The sequence below is a fragment of the Microtus ochrogaster genome, chromosome 2 (assembly GCF_000317375.1).
Source record: "Microtus ochrogaster isolate Prairie Vole_2 chromosome 2, MicOch1.0, whole genome shotgun sequence".
In the NCBI taxonomy this organism is placed as follows: domain Eukaryota; kingdom Metazoa; phylum Chordata; class Mammalia; order Rodentia; family Cricetidae; genus Microtus; species Microtus ochrogaster.
In genome coordinates this window covers 72,705,074-72,719,044 of record NC_022010.1, presented here as the reverse complement: position 1 = coordinate 72,719,044, position 13,971 = coordinate 72,705,074, and the positions used below count along the sequence as shown (strand labels likewise).

Sequence of the window (13,971 nt, the reverse complement as noted above, 5' to 3'; positions counted from 1 at the left end):
CATAATCCTTTTCTGAAAATGATTCTATCTAAAACAAAAAAAAAAAAAAGCAGGTGGCATTCCTGAAGCACAGCACCCAAAGTTGGCCTCTGGCCCCCATGCTCACATGCATGTGCGCCCACAGAAGCATGCACAGATACATGCAAAATGAACAACACAGCGGTTCTCCCTATCTCTGGAGGGGGACTGCCAAACCCCCAGTGGATACCTGAAACCCTGGATGTCACCAGCTATATAACATACTGTCTTTGCCTAGAGTAAATATTTATATTTATACAGATAAAATACATGTTTAACATACTTATTTAGTATACATTAAGAACAATAACTATGGTAAGACAGCACAATTACAGCGATATACTAGGCTGTTCTTCAAATGTAGTCTTTTGTTCTCAAAATATCCTGTCGAACTGTACCCACTCTCCTGGTGACGTGAGACGACAATGCCTAAACGGGAAGATGGTGTGAGGTGAGGGTTGTAGCCAGGTGATGTAATGGTAGCTTACTGTCTAGGGTTCCTTGACACAGCACTGTGTGACCCAGACCACAACAGTCAACTGGACAACCTGAGAAGCTGCTGAGTGACTGAGGGGTGTGTAGAGCCGGCAGTGTCGGCACACTGGATAAAGGGGTGGATGAAACAGAGATGGACCTCAGCATGCAAGATGCTGAGTGACTGAGGGGTGTGTATGTTGTAGATGGAGCAGCGGGCTGTGTCCCGCCACCCGGCTAGCTTAACCCCTGAAATAACCACATGGAAATTGTATTCATTAAACACTGCTCAGCCCATTAGTTCTAGCCTCTTATTGGCTAACTCTCACATCTTGATTCAACCCATTTCTAATAATCTGTATCGCCACTTGACTGTGGCTTACCGGGATGAGTCTAACCAGTGTCCGTCTTGGGCAGGAGAAGCATGGCGTCTGCCACACCGCCCTTCTTCCTCCCAGCATTCTGTTCTGTCTACTCCACCCACCTAAGGGCTGCCCTATCAAAAGGGCAAGGCAGCTTCTTTATTCAAACAATGAAATCAACACAAATGCAGAAGGACCTCCTACACCATGTAGAGCCGGCAGCGTGGGCACACTGGATAAAGGGTGGATGAACAGAGATGGGTCTCCAAAGTGTTTTTCCCACTGCTCAGAATATCCTGCATATTGAAGCAAGTGAAATGCTTCCTACTAAAACCACAGAAGTCAAATCGCGAGCGAAGAGTGAAGGGGAGGCTCCTGTGTGTGCACCCAGCACAAACGGCAGTATCGTGTGTTCATTGTTCGGAACTGCTTTCCAATGAACTCTACATCAGGGAAGGTGGTGCAGCATTAATGGGGCACAGCATTAATTCGCTGTTATCACTGGGGGTCAGCATCCAGCTGACTTCCATACATGGTGACCAAGCTAATCCGGGAGGGTGTTTGGGCTGCTCCCTTCAACTTTCCCAGAAGCCTCAATTCTAGCCTGAGCCTGTACAAGAGGAGTGTGTCCCCAGGACTTATCAGTGGAACAGTTAAAAGGATTCAATAAAGAAAGCTGCTATTTCAGCTGGACAGTGGTGTAATCCAAGCACTTGGGAGGCAGAGGCAGGTGGATCTCTGTGAGTTCAAGTCCAGCCTGGTCTACAGAGTGAGTTCCAGGACAATCAGGGTTACACAGAGAAACCCTGTCTTGAAAAAAATACAAAAGAAAGAAAGAAGAAAGGAAAGAAGGAAGGGAGGGAGGGAGGGAGAGAGGAGGGGAAAAGGAAGGAAAAAAGGAAGGAGAAGGGAAGAGAAGAAAGGAAGGGAAAGAAGGGAAGGGAAGGAAGGAAAGAAGGAGAACACAGGGAGGGAGGGAGGGAGGAAAGGAGGGAGGGAAGAGGGAGGGAGAGGAGAGTTTACTCAGTAAACTGTTTCCCTGACAACACCTCATGACTGGCCAGCTCTGCCCAGGTGTTGGTCTCCCTGCTGCCCTTCTGGAGGCCAGGAAGCTGAAGCCCTGTCCCCTGATAAATGCTAAGGATTAAGAAGTGAAGCAAATCCTTCCCGCCTTCCATTGCTGTAGTACTCCAGGCCAGAAGAAAGTTCTGATCCTTCTACACCCGCTTAGATTTTTCTGTTGTTGTGTTTTAATTTCTCTCTTTCTTACCACCCCCCACTTCAGTCCTGGAGAACCCAGGGCATAGGAGGCAAATGCTCTACCACAGAACCCCACCCCAGGACTTCCCTCTTTAGTTAAGCCAGGATTCTAATAAGTTAATTGAGCAAGGGAAAATCAATGTGAGTCCAGGATGCATATCCTTGGCAGGTCTTTAGGGTTGAGATAGGGAAGGCGGCTCGGTGGCCAGCCAGGTCTGGTGTTTGGGTGCAGAAGGAACAGTCACACGCGGAAATGAAACACCTAAGGAAGATGTGTGGCGCACAGCCCTCTGCGCCAGGCAGTCTGCGGCCCGGCAGGGGGACGCTCAGTGGTTCCTCATGGTCCACAGTCCAGCCTCCGGCGTGGAAATATGTTAGCTGGCGTCCTGGGCTGTGGCAGAACACCTGAAACTAATCAACTTCAAAGAGGGACAGCTCGCCAGGCAATGGTGGCGCACGCCTTTAATCCCAGCACTCGGGAGGCGGAGGCGGGTGGATCTCTGTGAGTTCGAGGCCAGCCTGGTCTACAGAGCTAGTTCCAGGACAGGCTCCAAAGCCACAGAGAAACCCTGTCTCGAAAAACAAAAAAAAACCAAAGAGGGACAGCTCCTGTTGGCTCGCAGTTTCAAAGATTGACATCCGAGGCAGCCCAGCCCTGCTTCTTTAGATTGCTGGTGACACAGAACATCATGGCAGAAGTTCCTGGCAGAGGAGACAGAGGGGAGAAACGCTAGAGTTGGTTGGAGCCTTCAACGGCATGCCCCCATGCCCCATGACCTAACTTCCCCTGGTCAGGCCCTACATCTTAAATGAAGGTTCCACCATCTGCTGTCAATACACAGGTTGGGACCAGCCTTTGACCGATGGGCCTTAGTGGGAGGGCATAAGTTTCCCTATATGTAAGAGACGGGGAGGATATCAGAGAGAGAGAGAGAGACAGAGAAAGACAGAGAGAGAACACGCTAAATAACTGAGAAAATCTGCGCTGTTGACTCTAGAAGTTGGTAAAAGCAAAGAAATGCATCTCTCTCTTCCCCAGGAACCTCCCCAAAGCCACAACTGTGCCAACTCTTTGGGGATTCCTGTCATTTTTGTCTTAAGCCATCAAGTTTGTGGTGGCATGCAATATGGAACCAATGGAGACTCTGGGACAGAAGCCCAGGCAGGCCTTACAGTATCTGCTGTTGAGGGACAAGCTTTGCTGTGTCCTTGGAGCTCCCGGCTGACTCCCTGCCTTGCTGGGCACTCCAGATGGGAACAAGGGTTTCAAGGGTCCAGAAGCCCTGTGGACTGCGCTGCCTTTCCTAGGAAGGCCTCAGGGGCATACTAAAGCAGCAAGTCTTCTTACTTGTGGCTTGTATCACAGCCCCTCATGAGTGTGGCAACTCACTCTGCCTCCGGAAACACGGAGGGGCAGCTCCCAAGGGGTTGTAGCAGGAAGTGAGATAGATTCAAGTCATGCAGTGCTGTTATGTTGCAGCAATACAAGCAGCTATTGCCACTTCCTAAACAAGCTACATGCTACCAGACAGAAGCTGGGACTGAAGAAGCCGTCCATTCCCAGCCTCTCTGTTCTGTGGGTTTCTTCACATGCCGGCAGTCAAAGCCCAAGAACCACTCAAAACATACACACATGTACACACACTGTGTCACCGGGCGGGGGCCGGAGTTGGACATAACTCCAGGTCTTTGGATAACACCTGCAGTCATTCACACACATCAGTCTGACACCTCCCCATTCCTCCCTGTGACTGACAGCAACCACCGCTGCGCTGAGCCAGCCCCAGTCTGTCTGGAATAGCTCTAACTTGCTCAACTGCCAAGCTTTTCCTGGAACCTTCCAGAATCTCAGAAAGTAAACTTTTATATCACACACAGAGACACACACACGCAGAGGATATGATCTTAATCTTTCTAGAAAACAGATCAATCCGAGGTTCTCCGAACTAACAAAACCCAAGAGATTTCGTGACACACGTCCTGTCCTGAGAGTCCTAGCAAACCAAACCTCATGTCTTTTCTTTCCAGCTCCCACTGGGAGCTTCCAGTAAGAAAACTGCCTGGTTCTGGAGACCCGAGGGAATTTGGTCTTTCCCAAGGATTTCATTTGGATTTCAACATCCCACCACAAGCTCACATTCTGAATCTTAGCCACCAGCTAGTGGTGCTAAGTCAGGAGGCTGTGGAACCTTTAGGAGATGGGGCCAGGCCGGCAGAAGTAGCTCGCCAGGGGTGGGTTTTGAAGTTCTCCCCTATCCCCTGTTCTTTCCTTGTTCTCAGATTTTCTGTGCTGTGAGCAGCCTCCACCACACACTCCTGCAGCCATGCTGTCCCTGCTGTGATGGACCAAAAACCAAAAGGCTCTGAAACCGGGAGCCAAAATAAGTCCTTCCTTAAGGAAGTTCACACTGCAAAAGTCGTTAGCATTGTGTCCATGCTTCTGAGCCTGATCCTGAGTGCCCGGCAACAAACCAAACCTTCACTCAGCGATCATCAGGGTCCCGCTTTGGGTTCAACTCAAACACGAGGCTCAGTTTATGTTCCCAGGGGCCACGCAACTGCAAACACACACAGAAGTCAGTGGGCCTGTTATGGAGGTGTCACCCCACAGAGAGCAACAATGTGGTCTCAAGCAATAAGAGATGGTAGTGAGGACAGGCCCAAAGTTCTCTGGGAGCAGAGATGAGCCTAGATGGGAGACTGAACTCTGAATTTAAGCATGGGAACAGGGGGCCAGGGGACGACAGGAAGAGGAGCCAGCTGGTAAATCCACAGCAGCGGAAGCAGAGAAGCATGCACGGGTGGCCTTTAAGAGATACAGTTACAGAGACTCGCCGGTAGAGCAAGGAGCAGAGGGCAAATGGGCCTCAGAACAGGGCTGGTTATGGGAGAATGAACTGGGCCTCAGAACAGGGCTAGTTACGGGAGAATGAACTGGGCCTCAGAACAGGGCTGGCTACGGGAGAAAGAACGGCAGCAGCAGAAGTTAGACATGAGCTGCAGTAGGCTTTGAAATCAGGTAAGAGTAAGGGAGCCAACCCCAGCACTTATCAGTCATGTGATCTACGGCAAGTTCAGCCAGCCAGGCTTTGATGAGAGGAGCCGAGCCATTGTGCATGTACGTAAGTGCACATGCGTGTATGTGAATAGGGTATTATAAAGATTTGATCTGATACCATTATAAGAGTTGAGCACAGTCTATGTGGCCTTGTCTTTCTTATGTTTGAGGAAGAAGTGCTTAGGCAGGAAATTGGGAGGAAGTGGGCAGGAAGTAGTGGAAGCAGGGACGAGCTAACACCTAAGACTATCCAGAATCCAGTCCCCCTGTGTCTCTCCACTATCAGACCTCCAACTTGAATATTCATGCGTGTATCCTGCAGAGATGAAGCAGCCGTGGTGGAATATCCGTCAGGTGCTCGTTCCTGCCATCCAGGAAGCCAACAGGTAAGCCATGCTCTATGAGCTGTGACCCGATTCCACTCAACCCAACCCTCCCAAGAATGAGGACTAAGGCTGCGCACTTTCTGCTACCCAGTGAGCCCTGTGTAGAAACACTTGTTCCCCTCATTCTGACTCAGGCCGGGAGAGGAACTCTAGGAAGTGGGGTCACAGGTCACAAAGATGACACAATACAGATCCACTCCTGGGAACAGTACCTAGCTCTGATGGCTTCCGAATCTGTGCAACGGAGTCAGAACCTGGCGCACTGAGGGACCCAACAGTAGGAAATCTTTGGGAAAGGTGGGGCAGATTCAAATCTTAGAACCAAAGTTCATATAATATTATGTGAGCTCTCTTCATATAAAATAATGTACAATAAAGAATATAAAATTAGGCAGGATGGTAAATATTAATTTAGAATGGGAAAATAAACAACAGATAACCATTTTAAGGCTTCTAAATACACTAGCATTAAGGCTGCCAAGTACACTAGCTTCACAAAACCTAGAAAACATAAGGAAATGTTGTGACCGCCCACCATGCTCGTAAGTCCCTTTGCCTGCTCTTACTAGTACGTCACTCTTGCCTCTGTGCTGACCTTGCACAGGATCATTTAGAGACAGGAAGGTGCTTGAGTTCCTTCTGAGGCATGACTTATAAATTATAAGTTAGAAAGGTCACTTTTAACGTCACAGTTGAGATGTGTGTAAGTGCAACATAAAATGCCAAGGGCTGATCTCTATGTATGTGAACATGGTCACATGTGTGTGTTTACATACAATAAACCTCGTCTTTCCTCTGGCATGATTAGCCACAATTTGCTTTTTAAAAATATTTTACTTCACAGTATGTGTGTCTGTGTGTCTGTGCAATGTGAGTGCAGGGCCCAGAGTCCTAAAGAGGTGCTGGATCCCCTGGAGCTGGAGTTGAGGGAGACAGGGCTGCTGCCATGGTGCAGAGAACTGGATTTGGGTCCTCTGCAAGAACAGCCAGTGCTCTTCCTGCTGAGCCAAACCTCTAGCCCCAAAACTGTTTTTTTGTTATTGTTGACTTAGAAAGTTTCTTTTTCAATTTCACAGCTACAGCTACTCCTGATCCGCATCGACATATTAAACATCACGGTGTTTCTCAAGACTCAGCGACCTCAACACTTCCCTACATGGCAAGGGTGTCAGAAAGAGACTCAAAGAGGAAAGACACAGAGCTCTTACCAAAGCGGCTCAAATCTCCTTCTGACTTTGCAGATTTCACAAAATCACATGACTAGGGGCTGGAGAGATGGCTCAGAAGTTAAGAGTGCTGGCTACTCTTACAGAGGGGCTGTTGAAGTAAGGCCACTAGTTAGTTCCCGGCCTCTTAGCCCCAAAATAATCACACAGAAACTATATTATTTAATACACTGCTTGGCCCATTAGCTATAGCTTCCTATTGGCTTAATTTAACCCATCTCCATTAATCTGTGTATTATCACGTGGCTATGGCTTACCAGGTAAAGTTCCATCTGGCTCCAGCTGGGCTACATGGCTTCTCTCTGACTCCACCTTCCTTCTACCTTGCTATAGGCCAAGCCAGTTTCTTTATTTATTAACCAATAAAAGCAACACATAGACAGAAGGACCTCCCACATCAGAGAGCCAGGGTTTAATTCCCAGCACCCACATGGCAGCTCACATCCATCTATAACCTCAGTTCCAGGGAATGTGATGTCTCTTTTGATCTCACAGGCTCTTGCACACATGTGGTACACACACAGGCACGTGCACACACACACACACACACACAATGCACATGCACATAAAATAAATATTTTTAGGATTATGTAACTGTGTGCACACAGTGCCAAGAACAGCTCTTCCTCTCACAGTCTTGGAAGATGCGAATAAAATGCCCTGTGGTTTAATCTTTTGACTGTGGCCACAGTAAACTTGCCTCCAAAGGGGAGAAGGAGCTGGGAACAAAGAGAACACCCAGGAGGGAGGCACATGACTCAGGGCTGTACAGGTGCACAGAAGGGAAGACAGAGCCAAGAGTGCCATGCGCTTTCACAGGAAATGCCAGTCAAACTGGGTTCCTGTTATCTGCCAGATCTCAGTAGAAGTTTAGAGCCCGCTATCAGGGACATCAGGAAGGGCAGGAGAGTGCGAGCCAGCACTGAGTTGGCTTCACCCTGACAAAGTAGCCTTGGGAGAGAATCACTTGCATTTGGGGTACTGTATGCTTGAGGCACGGGGTGCCAATCTGAAGAAAACACATTTGCACAGTGTTTATGACTTCTGCAGGGAAAACAAATCCTCTTAGTTTGGGCAGAGAAGAGCTCAGGAGGGAGATTCTGGAAGGGATGGGGCAGGGCGGGATGGCAGCGTTTCCCAAGATTTCCCGTCTAAAAGGCTTAGCGGTCACAAGCCCCTTATGGCCTCAGCTAAGACACACATTCCCATTTCCTTAACCTGACACCCTGCATCCAAAAACAAACAAACAAAACATGATTAATGGGGGGAGGGGAAAGGTGAGAGAAAACCACTTCTCATTCCAATCCACAGCCTCTGGGTTAGACTTTCTCTCCTTTGCCATTTTCAACACATCATGTTGAAAAGATCCCGACAAACCCTGCTGTTCTCACTTGGCCTATAAGTACATTTTTGTGTCTTGAAATAATAAAGGCATAGTTTGAATTCTTGCTAGCTATTTCACCACATATTTTTATAACAGGCTGTTTTAGCTAGGGTTCCTATTGCTGTGACAAAACACCATGACCAAAATGCAAACTGGAGAGGAAAGGGTTACTCAGCTTACACATCCACATTGCTGTTCTTCACTGAAGGAGATCAGGAGGAGAACTCAAACAGGGCAGGGACCTGGAGGCAGGAGCTGATGCAGAGGTCCTGGAGGGGAAGCTGCTGCTACTGGCTTGCTTCCCATGGCCAGGACTTCCAGCCCAGAGATGGCATCAAGCACCATGGGTACCTCCCTACCACTAAATGAGAAAATAAATGCCTTCCAGCTGGATCTCAGGGAGGAAGCGCCTTCCTCTCCGATAACTCTAGCTTATGTCAAGTTGCCACACAAAACCAGCCAGTACACAGGCCAACTTCAAGAGTTGCACACACAGAAAAGGAGGGTGTCTGGGCCCCTAGAGGATCTTGAACGGATCTGAAGTTCAAGGCCAACTCGCTGACAGCCCGTTAGAAGTCAGCCAGAGCTACCTGAGCCCTTATCTCAAAACACAATGAAGGGAGTGGGGAGGACCCAGGGGCTAAGTGCAGCTGATCCCGGGTGGGAGAACCCAGGTCTTTGACTAGGTTGGCTGAGCTGGAGGACAGAGGGAAGCAGGTGAAAACTTCTCTACTAACAGGCTTGCCACTGCGAAGGGCTCAGGTTGGGAGCCTCTGCTTGCCCCATTCGGGGTCACTTCCTCCTAAGCTTCACAGCACACAGGGCCAAACCCACAGATTCTGAAGCAAAGAGTCAAGTTCCTCTAGCTTTCCTTCCTCCTTCTCTGTGACACGATGTCCCAGCGGGTCCTCTCTATTATACCCCTAAGTAACTTTCTGCTAAAAAGGGTTCAAAGGTTAGCATGTACTTTGGGGCCATTAAAGAGAACAGAATTCAAAATAAATGGGCATATCCTCAAATTCTGGGTAGCGGGAGTCTGGAAGCGGGGTAGGTGGGGCTTGGGTGTTCGCAGGCCCCCAGAAGGACGGTCCCGAAGGTCCCTGGCTACGCCTGGAGGTCGGCTCGGCGGGGTGCGGCCGGGGCCCCCGCTGCAGGGTGCTAGGCTGGAAAGGGGGGTGCTGGGCTGGAGCGGGGGACCGTGGTTCCCGGGAACACCCGGGAAAGTCCCGAGGGCTGGGCGGAGGCGGGGCGCGGGTGGGGCTGGGCGGCTCTGCGGCCCGGCTGGGAAGAGGCGGGCGCTCGGCTCACCATGGCCGCCGCGGTACCGATCTGAGCGGCGTCCACCCCGCGGTCCCGGGCCGCCCGGGCCATGCGGCCTCCGCCGCTGTGGCTACTGTGGCTGCTGCTCTGTGGCCTCGGCGCCACTGCGCCTCCGCTAGGTAAGCGCGGCCCTGGACCCCGGACCCCGAGGACTCGGCGGGTGTCGCGTCCACGCGTGGGTGACACCGGGAGCTTGCACCGGGAGGGCGCAGGGTGGAGGAATCTGCAGCGGGTCCCGATCTACGGGCGTCCGCGATCGGGCGGGGAACCGACCCCGAGGAATCTGCGGGAGGGAGCCGCCGTGAGTGTATGGCGGACCTCGGGGAATTCCAGGCCTGGAGCTGACCGAGGTCTCGGTCTCTGTTGGCTGCTGGGTGCTGGGGAGAGCAGCTGAAGGGCTAGGACCAACATTGGCTTTGGGCGGCCTATAAAATCCTGGTACTCAGTTTCTCGGAGTCTTATAAATGAGGAACAGAAATGTCCGTGTTCCCTGCAGTGTATGAGGACAGGGGATCCCGTTGAGCCTGACTTTGAGTTCCAACTCTGCCCTATCCCACCCAGATAGCCCTTTACCTAAACTCTACCTCCTGCCTCTGTCACTACCTCACTATATTTATGATCCAGGAATCAAAATCAATGAAAGAAGACCTCACTGGCCAAGACCATTCTGTGTTTGTATATGCTCTGCTGGGTTCTTTCCCATGCGGAGATCGTGTCAAAGCCTGGATTGCTGGAGTCTACAGCGAGTGCACTGGTGCATGTCTGTGAAAAACACAAACAAATAAACAAAATCCCCACAGATCTCAGGATGAGACAGGAGGGTCCTGAAGTTTCCTGGCCACTGTAGGCTACTCGCAGCCAGCCCTGCTTTTGTTGTTTGTTTGTTTGTTTTTAATAATTTATTTAATTTTATTTTATGTGCATTGGTGTGGGAATGTCAGATCCCCTGGGAGTGGAGTCATAGACAGTTGTGAGCTGCTATGTGGGTGTTTGGAATTGAACTTGGGTCCTCTGGAAGAGCAGCCAGTGCTCTTAACCTCTCCAGCCCCCCCCCCTTTTTTTAGCATTCCCTATTTTGTTCTTTGATTTGCCATTAGTTAAATAATCTCATGAATTAGGAAGTTCCCTCCCATTTGAAGGTAGCTCTGGGGGCTCGGACCTTCTCATCGCATCCCTGGGCCTTAAGTTTCCTGTCTCCCTAAGGGCAGAGATTCTCACAGAGGGATGATGCACCCTGGTTACATGGTTAACTTCTTCTCATGAGTCAGACAAATGGTTTAAACCCAGACTCTGATGTTCCCCAATTTTGCCTTGAGCAGTCTCTGGCTGCCCCTCCCTAGGTCTCCTTTGCAAGAGCCTGTGATTGTCCAAGTTGTGTGTGATGGACAAGTGGCTGTGTGGGCTGCGCCATAGAGGGCGTCTGTGACTGTTTGTAACTCTGTGCTGTGAGCTCAGAGTTATGTGTTGATAGACATATTTAGAAACTTTACAACTGACATCATGGAACATTATCATCTTCTAATGATTAACTTTTATTATATTCCATAAAAGTTTTGGTCTGTAGCTTCTTGACAACAAACTGGATCCTTAGGTCTTCTGAACATGGGAGCCCTTTGTGCAAATCTCTTAAGAGTCTCATACGAGGATTTTAACAAGTAACAATTTGAAATTTTCATACTTTTTTTTATGAAAAAAAAAAGACTTACTGGGACAGATATTAAAAACAAAAACCCCTGCAGATCAAGGGATGGCTCACACCTTTGCTCCCAGCACCCAGGAGGCAGAGGTAGGTGAGTCTCTGAGTTCAAAGCTAGCCTGGTCTACAGAGCGAGTTCCAGGACAGCCAGTGCAACACAGAGAAATGCTGTCTGGGAGCTTTTTAGTCACAATGCAAAGTGAAAATATTAAGGGTGATCCTGAAGCCAGTAGGAAATGGGAAGGAAGAGTCCCACGCTGTTCCATAGGTTACAGACAGCTTTCTTAAGTTGCTTTTAATGATATATGTGTGTTTACCTGCATGTGTGTATGTGCGCCACTGGAGTGGACGGTGCCTGTAGAGGCCAAAAGGGGGCGCCAGATCTCCCAGAACTGGAGTTATAAACAGTTGTGAGCTGCTGAGTAGGTACTGGGACCCTGATAGAGTAGCAAGTAGCAACTTAAATGCTGAGCCATCTCTCCAGCCCCCAGAAACAAGGCTTTCGAAGGAAAGTTTATAATATCAAGCTCTTCCAGTGAGTTCAAGGGTAGCATAAAATATTGGACCCAAAACAGTCCATGGTTGCTCTCCGTTGCTTTGCTAATTGGCAGCCCTTTGCTGTAGAACAGAAAAACAAAAACAAAACAAAAAACAGACCCCCCAAAAAAAATGACAGCATGAAACCCTTTAGTTACTTAATCACCTGCCCTGAAGAATCTAGGCTTCCACTCATACTGTGGATTGGCTGTGGGGTACGCGCGCGCGCAGTGTGTGTGTGTTGCTTGTGAGAGTATAAGGACTTCATCGCCATCGTTCCCAAGCTTGGAGGAATGTCTAGTGTCTCTAACAGGCTTGGAGGAATGTCTAGTGTCTCTAACAGGCCTGGAGGAATGTCTAGTGTCTATGTTAACCACTGGCAAGGACAGTAAGTCCCAGACAACCTAAAAGCCATTGGAAAGGAATGGGTGTGAGGGAGTCTCCTGTCCAGGTGCCCTCTCTAAGAGGAAGAGGAAACTGTCTACATTGTAGCTAGATAAATGATAATGTGTGCTCCGTTTATTGAAGGAAGCTGCTAAGCTTTGTGTACATTTTCTCTTTGTTTTCAACTGTTCTTTTGAAGTAGGTAATCTTCAAATTATCTGGGAGGCTGGGGGAGGGGAACCAACCAGACCAAAAAAAAAAAAAAAAAAACTTGCTCTTGGGGGTTTACTAAAAAGGGTAACTTCCTGGTTTTGTTACCAGCACATTTAAGGTGCTGGAGGTAAGATCGTGGCATTAGTCATGATTCACATGAGGCTGACCAGGAGGCAGAGAGAGCACACTAGAGCCAGGGAGTGGGTGTAACTTTCAAAAGCTGGTCTCTGGTGGCCTACTCCCCCTAGTCAGCCCCTCATTACAGATTGCACAGCCCTGTGAGGGCACCACAGGCTGGAGTCCCCATACTCACAGCATGAGCTTGTGGGGCATCTCAACCCCACACAAACTTTCTTAGTGGTGCTGACGAAGGCAACAGGATACAGCGCAGGGATAAAGGGGCTAGAGCCACAGAATCCTGCCAGTCCGCACCCAGTCCGCACCTAAGCCTGGGCTTCCTTACAAATGGTGAAGCTCCTCCCACAGAGTTGTCAGAGGCAATGGATCATTAGTGAAAGTGGAGGGGGAGAGATGGCTCAGCCCCGCTGTTGAGAGCACTTACTGCTCCTGCAGAGGACCGGGGTTTGGTTCCCAGCACCCACATCAGGTAGTTCACAGCCACCAGTTCCCTCCATGGGCACCTGCAAACACGTGGTACACATAGCCACACACGGGCCCACTCACATACACATAAATAAAAATAAGTGAAAGGCAAGAGCAGACAGCAGTCTGTCATTGTTTTAAAGATGTGATTATTTTCAGGTTTAAGATGTCATTTTTTCGACGGTGACATAGCTGCTTGCTGCCAAGTCTAGTGACTTAACTGTGACATCTAGGACCTACATGGTAGCAGGAGAGCTAGCTTCCACAAGTTGTTCTCTCTCTCTCAGTCTCACATACATATTATTAATTAATCAGTTAATTAATTAAAAACGATTGGCTAATAATGAATAATTGAAAATGATGCCGTTTTTAAGACTTTAAGAACATCTGGTTCCCCATGCCTGCCTCTGCAGGTAGTGAGCTGGTTCCTGAGACACGCTTGCAGTGACCAGCAATAAGTGGCCTCAGGCTGGTACAATATTCAATGGCTCTGCCCTGTCACAGGCCAGATTAGTATGCCTTCTTACCCAATTTGCCAGTGTCCTGTGACTGTTAGGCTGCATGAGAAGTGGCAGGTCCATAGACACAGGATTTTAGAACAGAGACGATTTGGGCATATCTGGTTCTGTCCGGTATGATTTTGGCTTATCTGGTTGTGTCCAGTACGATTTTGGCATATTTGGTTATGTCCAATATGATTTTGGCTTATCTGGTTATATCCAGTATGATTTGGCATATTTGGTTATGTCCAGTATGATTTTTGCATATCTGGTTATGTCCAGTACAATTTTGATATATCTGGTTATGTCTGGTATGATTTTGGTGTATTTGGTTATGTCTGATACGATTTTGGCATATCTGGTTATGTCCAGTATGGTTTTGGCATATCTGTTTATGCCCAGTATGATTCTGGCATATCTGGTTATGTCCAGAACGATTTTGGCGTATCTGGTTATGTCTGGTATGATTTTGGTGTATCTGGTTATGTCCGGTATGATTTTGACGTATCTGGTTATATCCGGTATGATTTTGGCATATCTGGTTATGTCC

General features: G+C 48.9%; 1 protein-coding gene across 1 annotated transcript in view; it reads left to right on the top strand.

Annotated features, from left to right (window-relative positions):
* Positions 1-9,453: 9,453 nt before the first annotated feature.
* Positions 9,454-13,971, top strand: part of Ifngr2 (interferon gamma receptor 2) — a 23,017-nt gene continuing 18,499 nt past the window's right edge. The window contains exon 1 of the mRNA XM_005345212.2: positions 9,454-9,607. Within this exon, the coding sequence (XP_005345269.1) occupies positions 9,538-9,607 (70 nt within the window). The 5' untranslated portion in view covers positions 9,454-9,537. The remainder of the gene's footprint in view (positions 9,608-13,971) is intronic.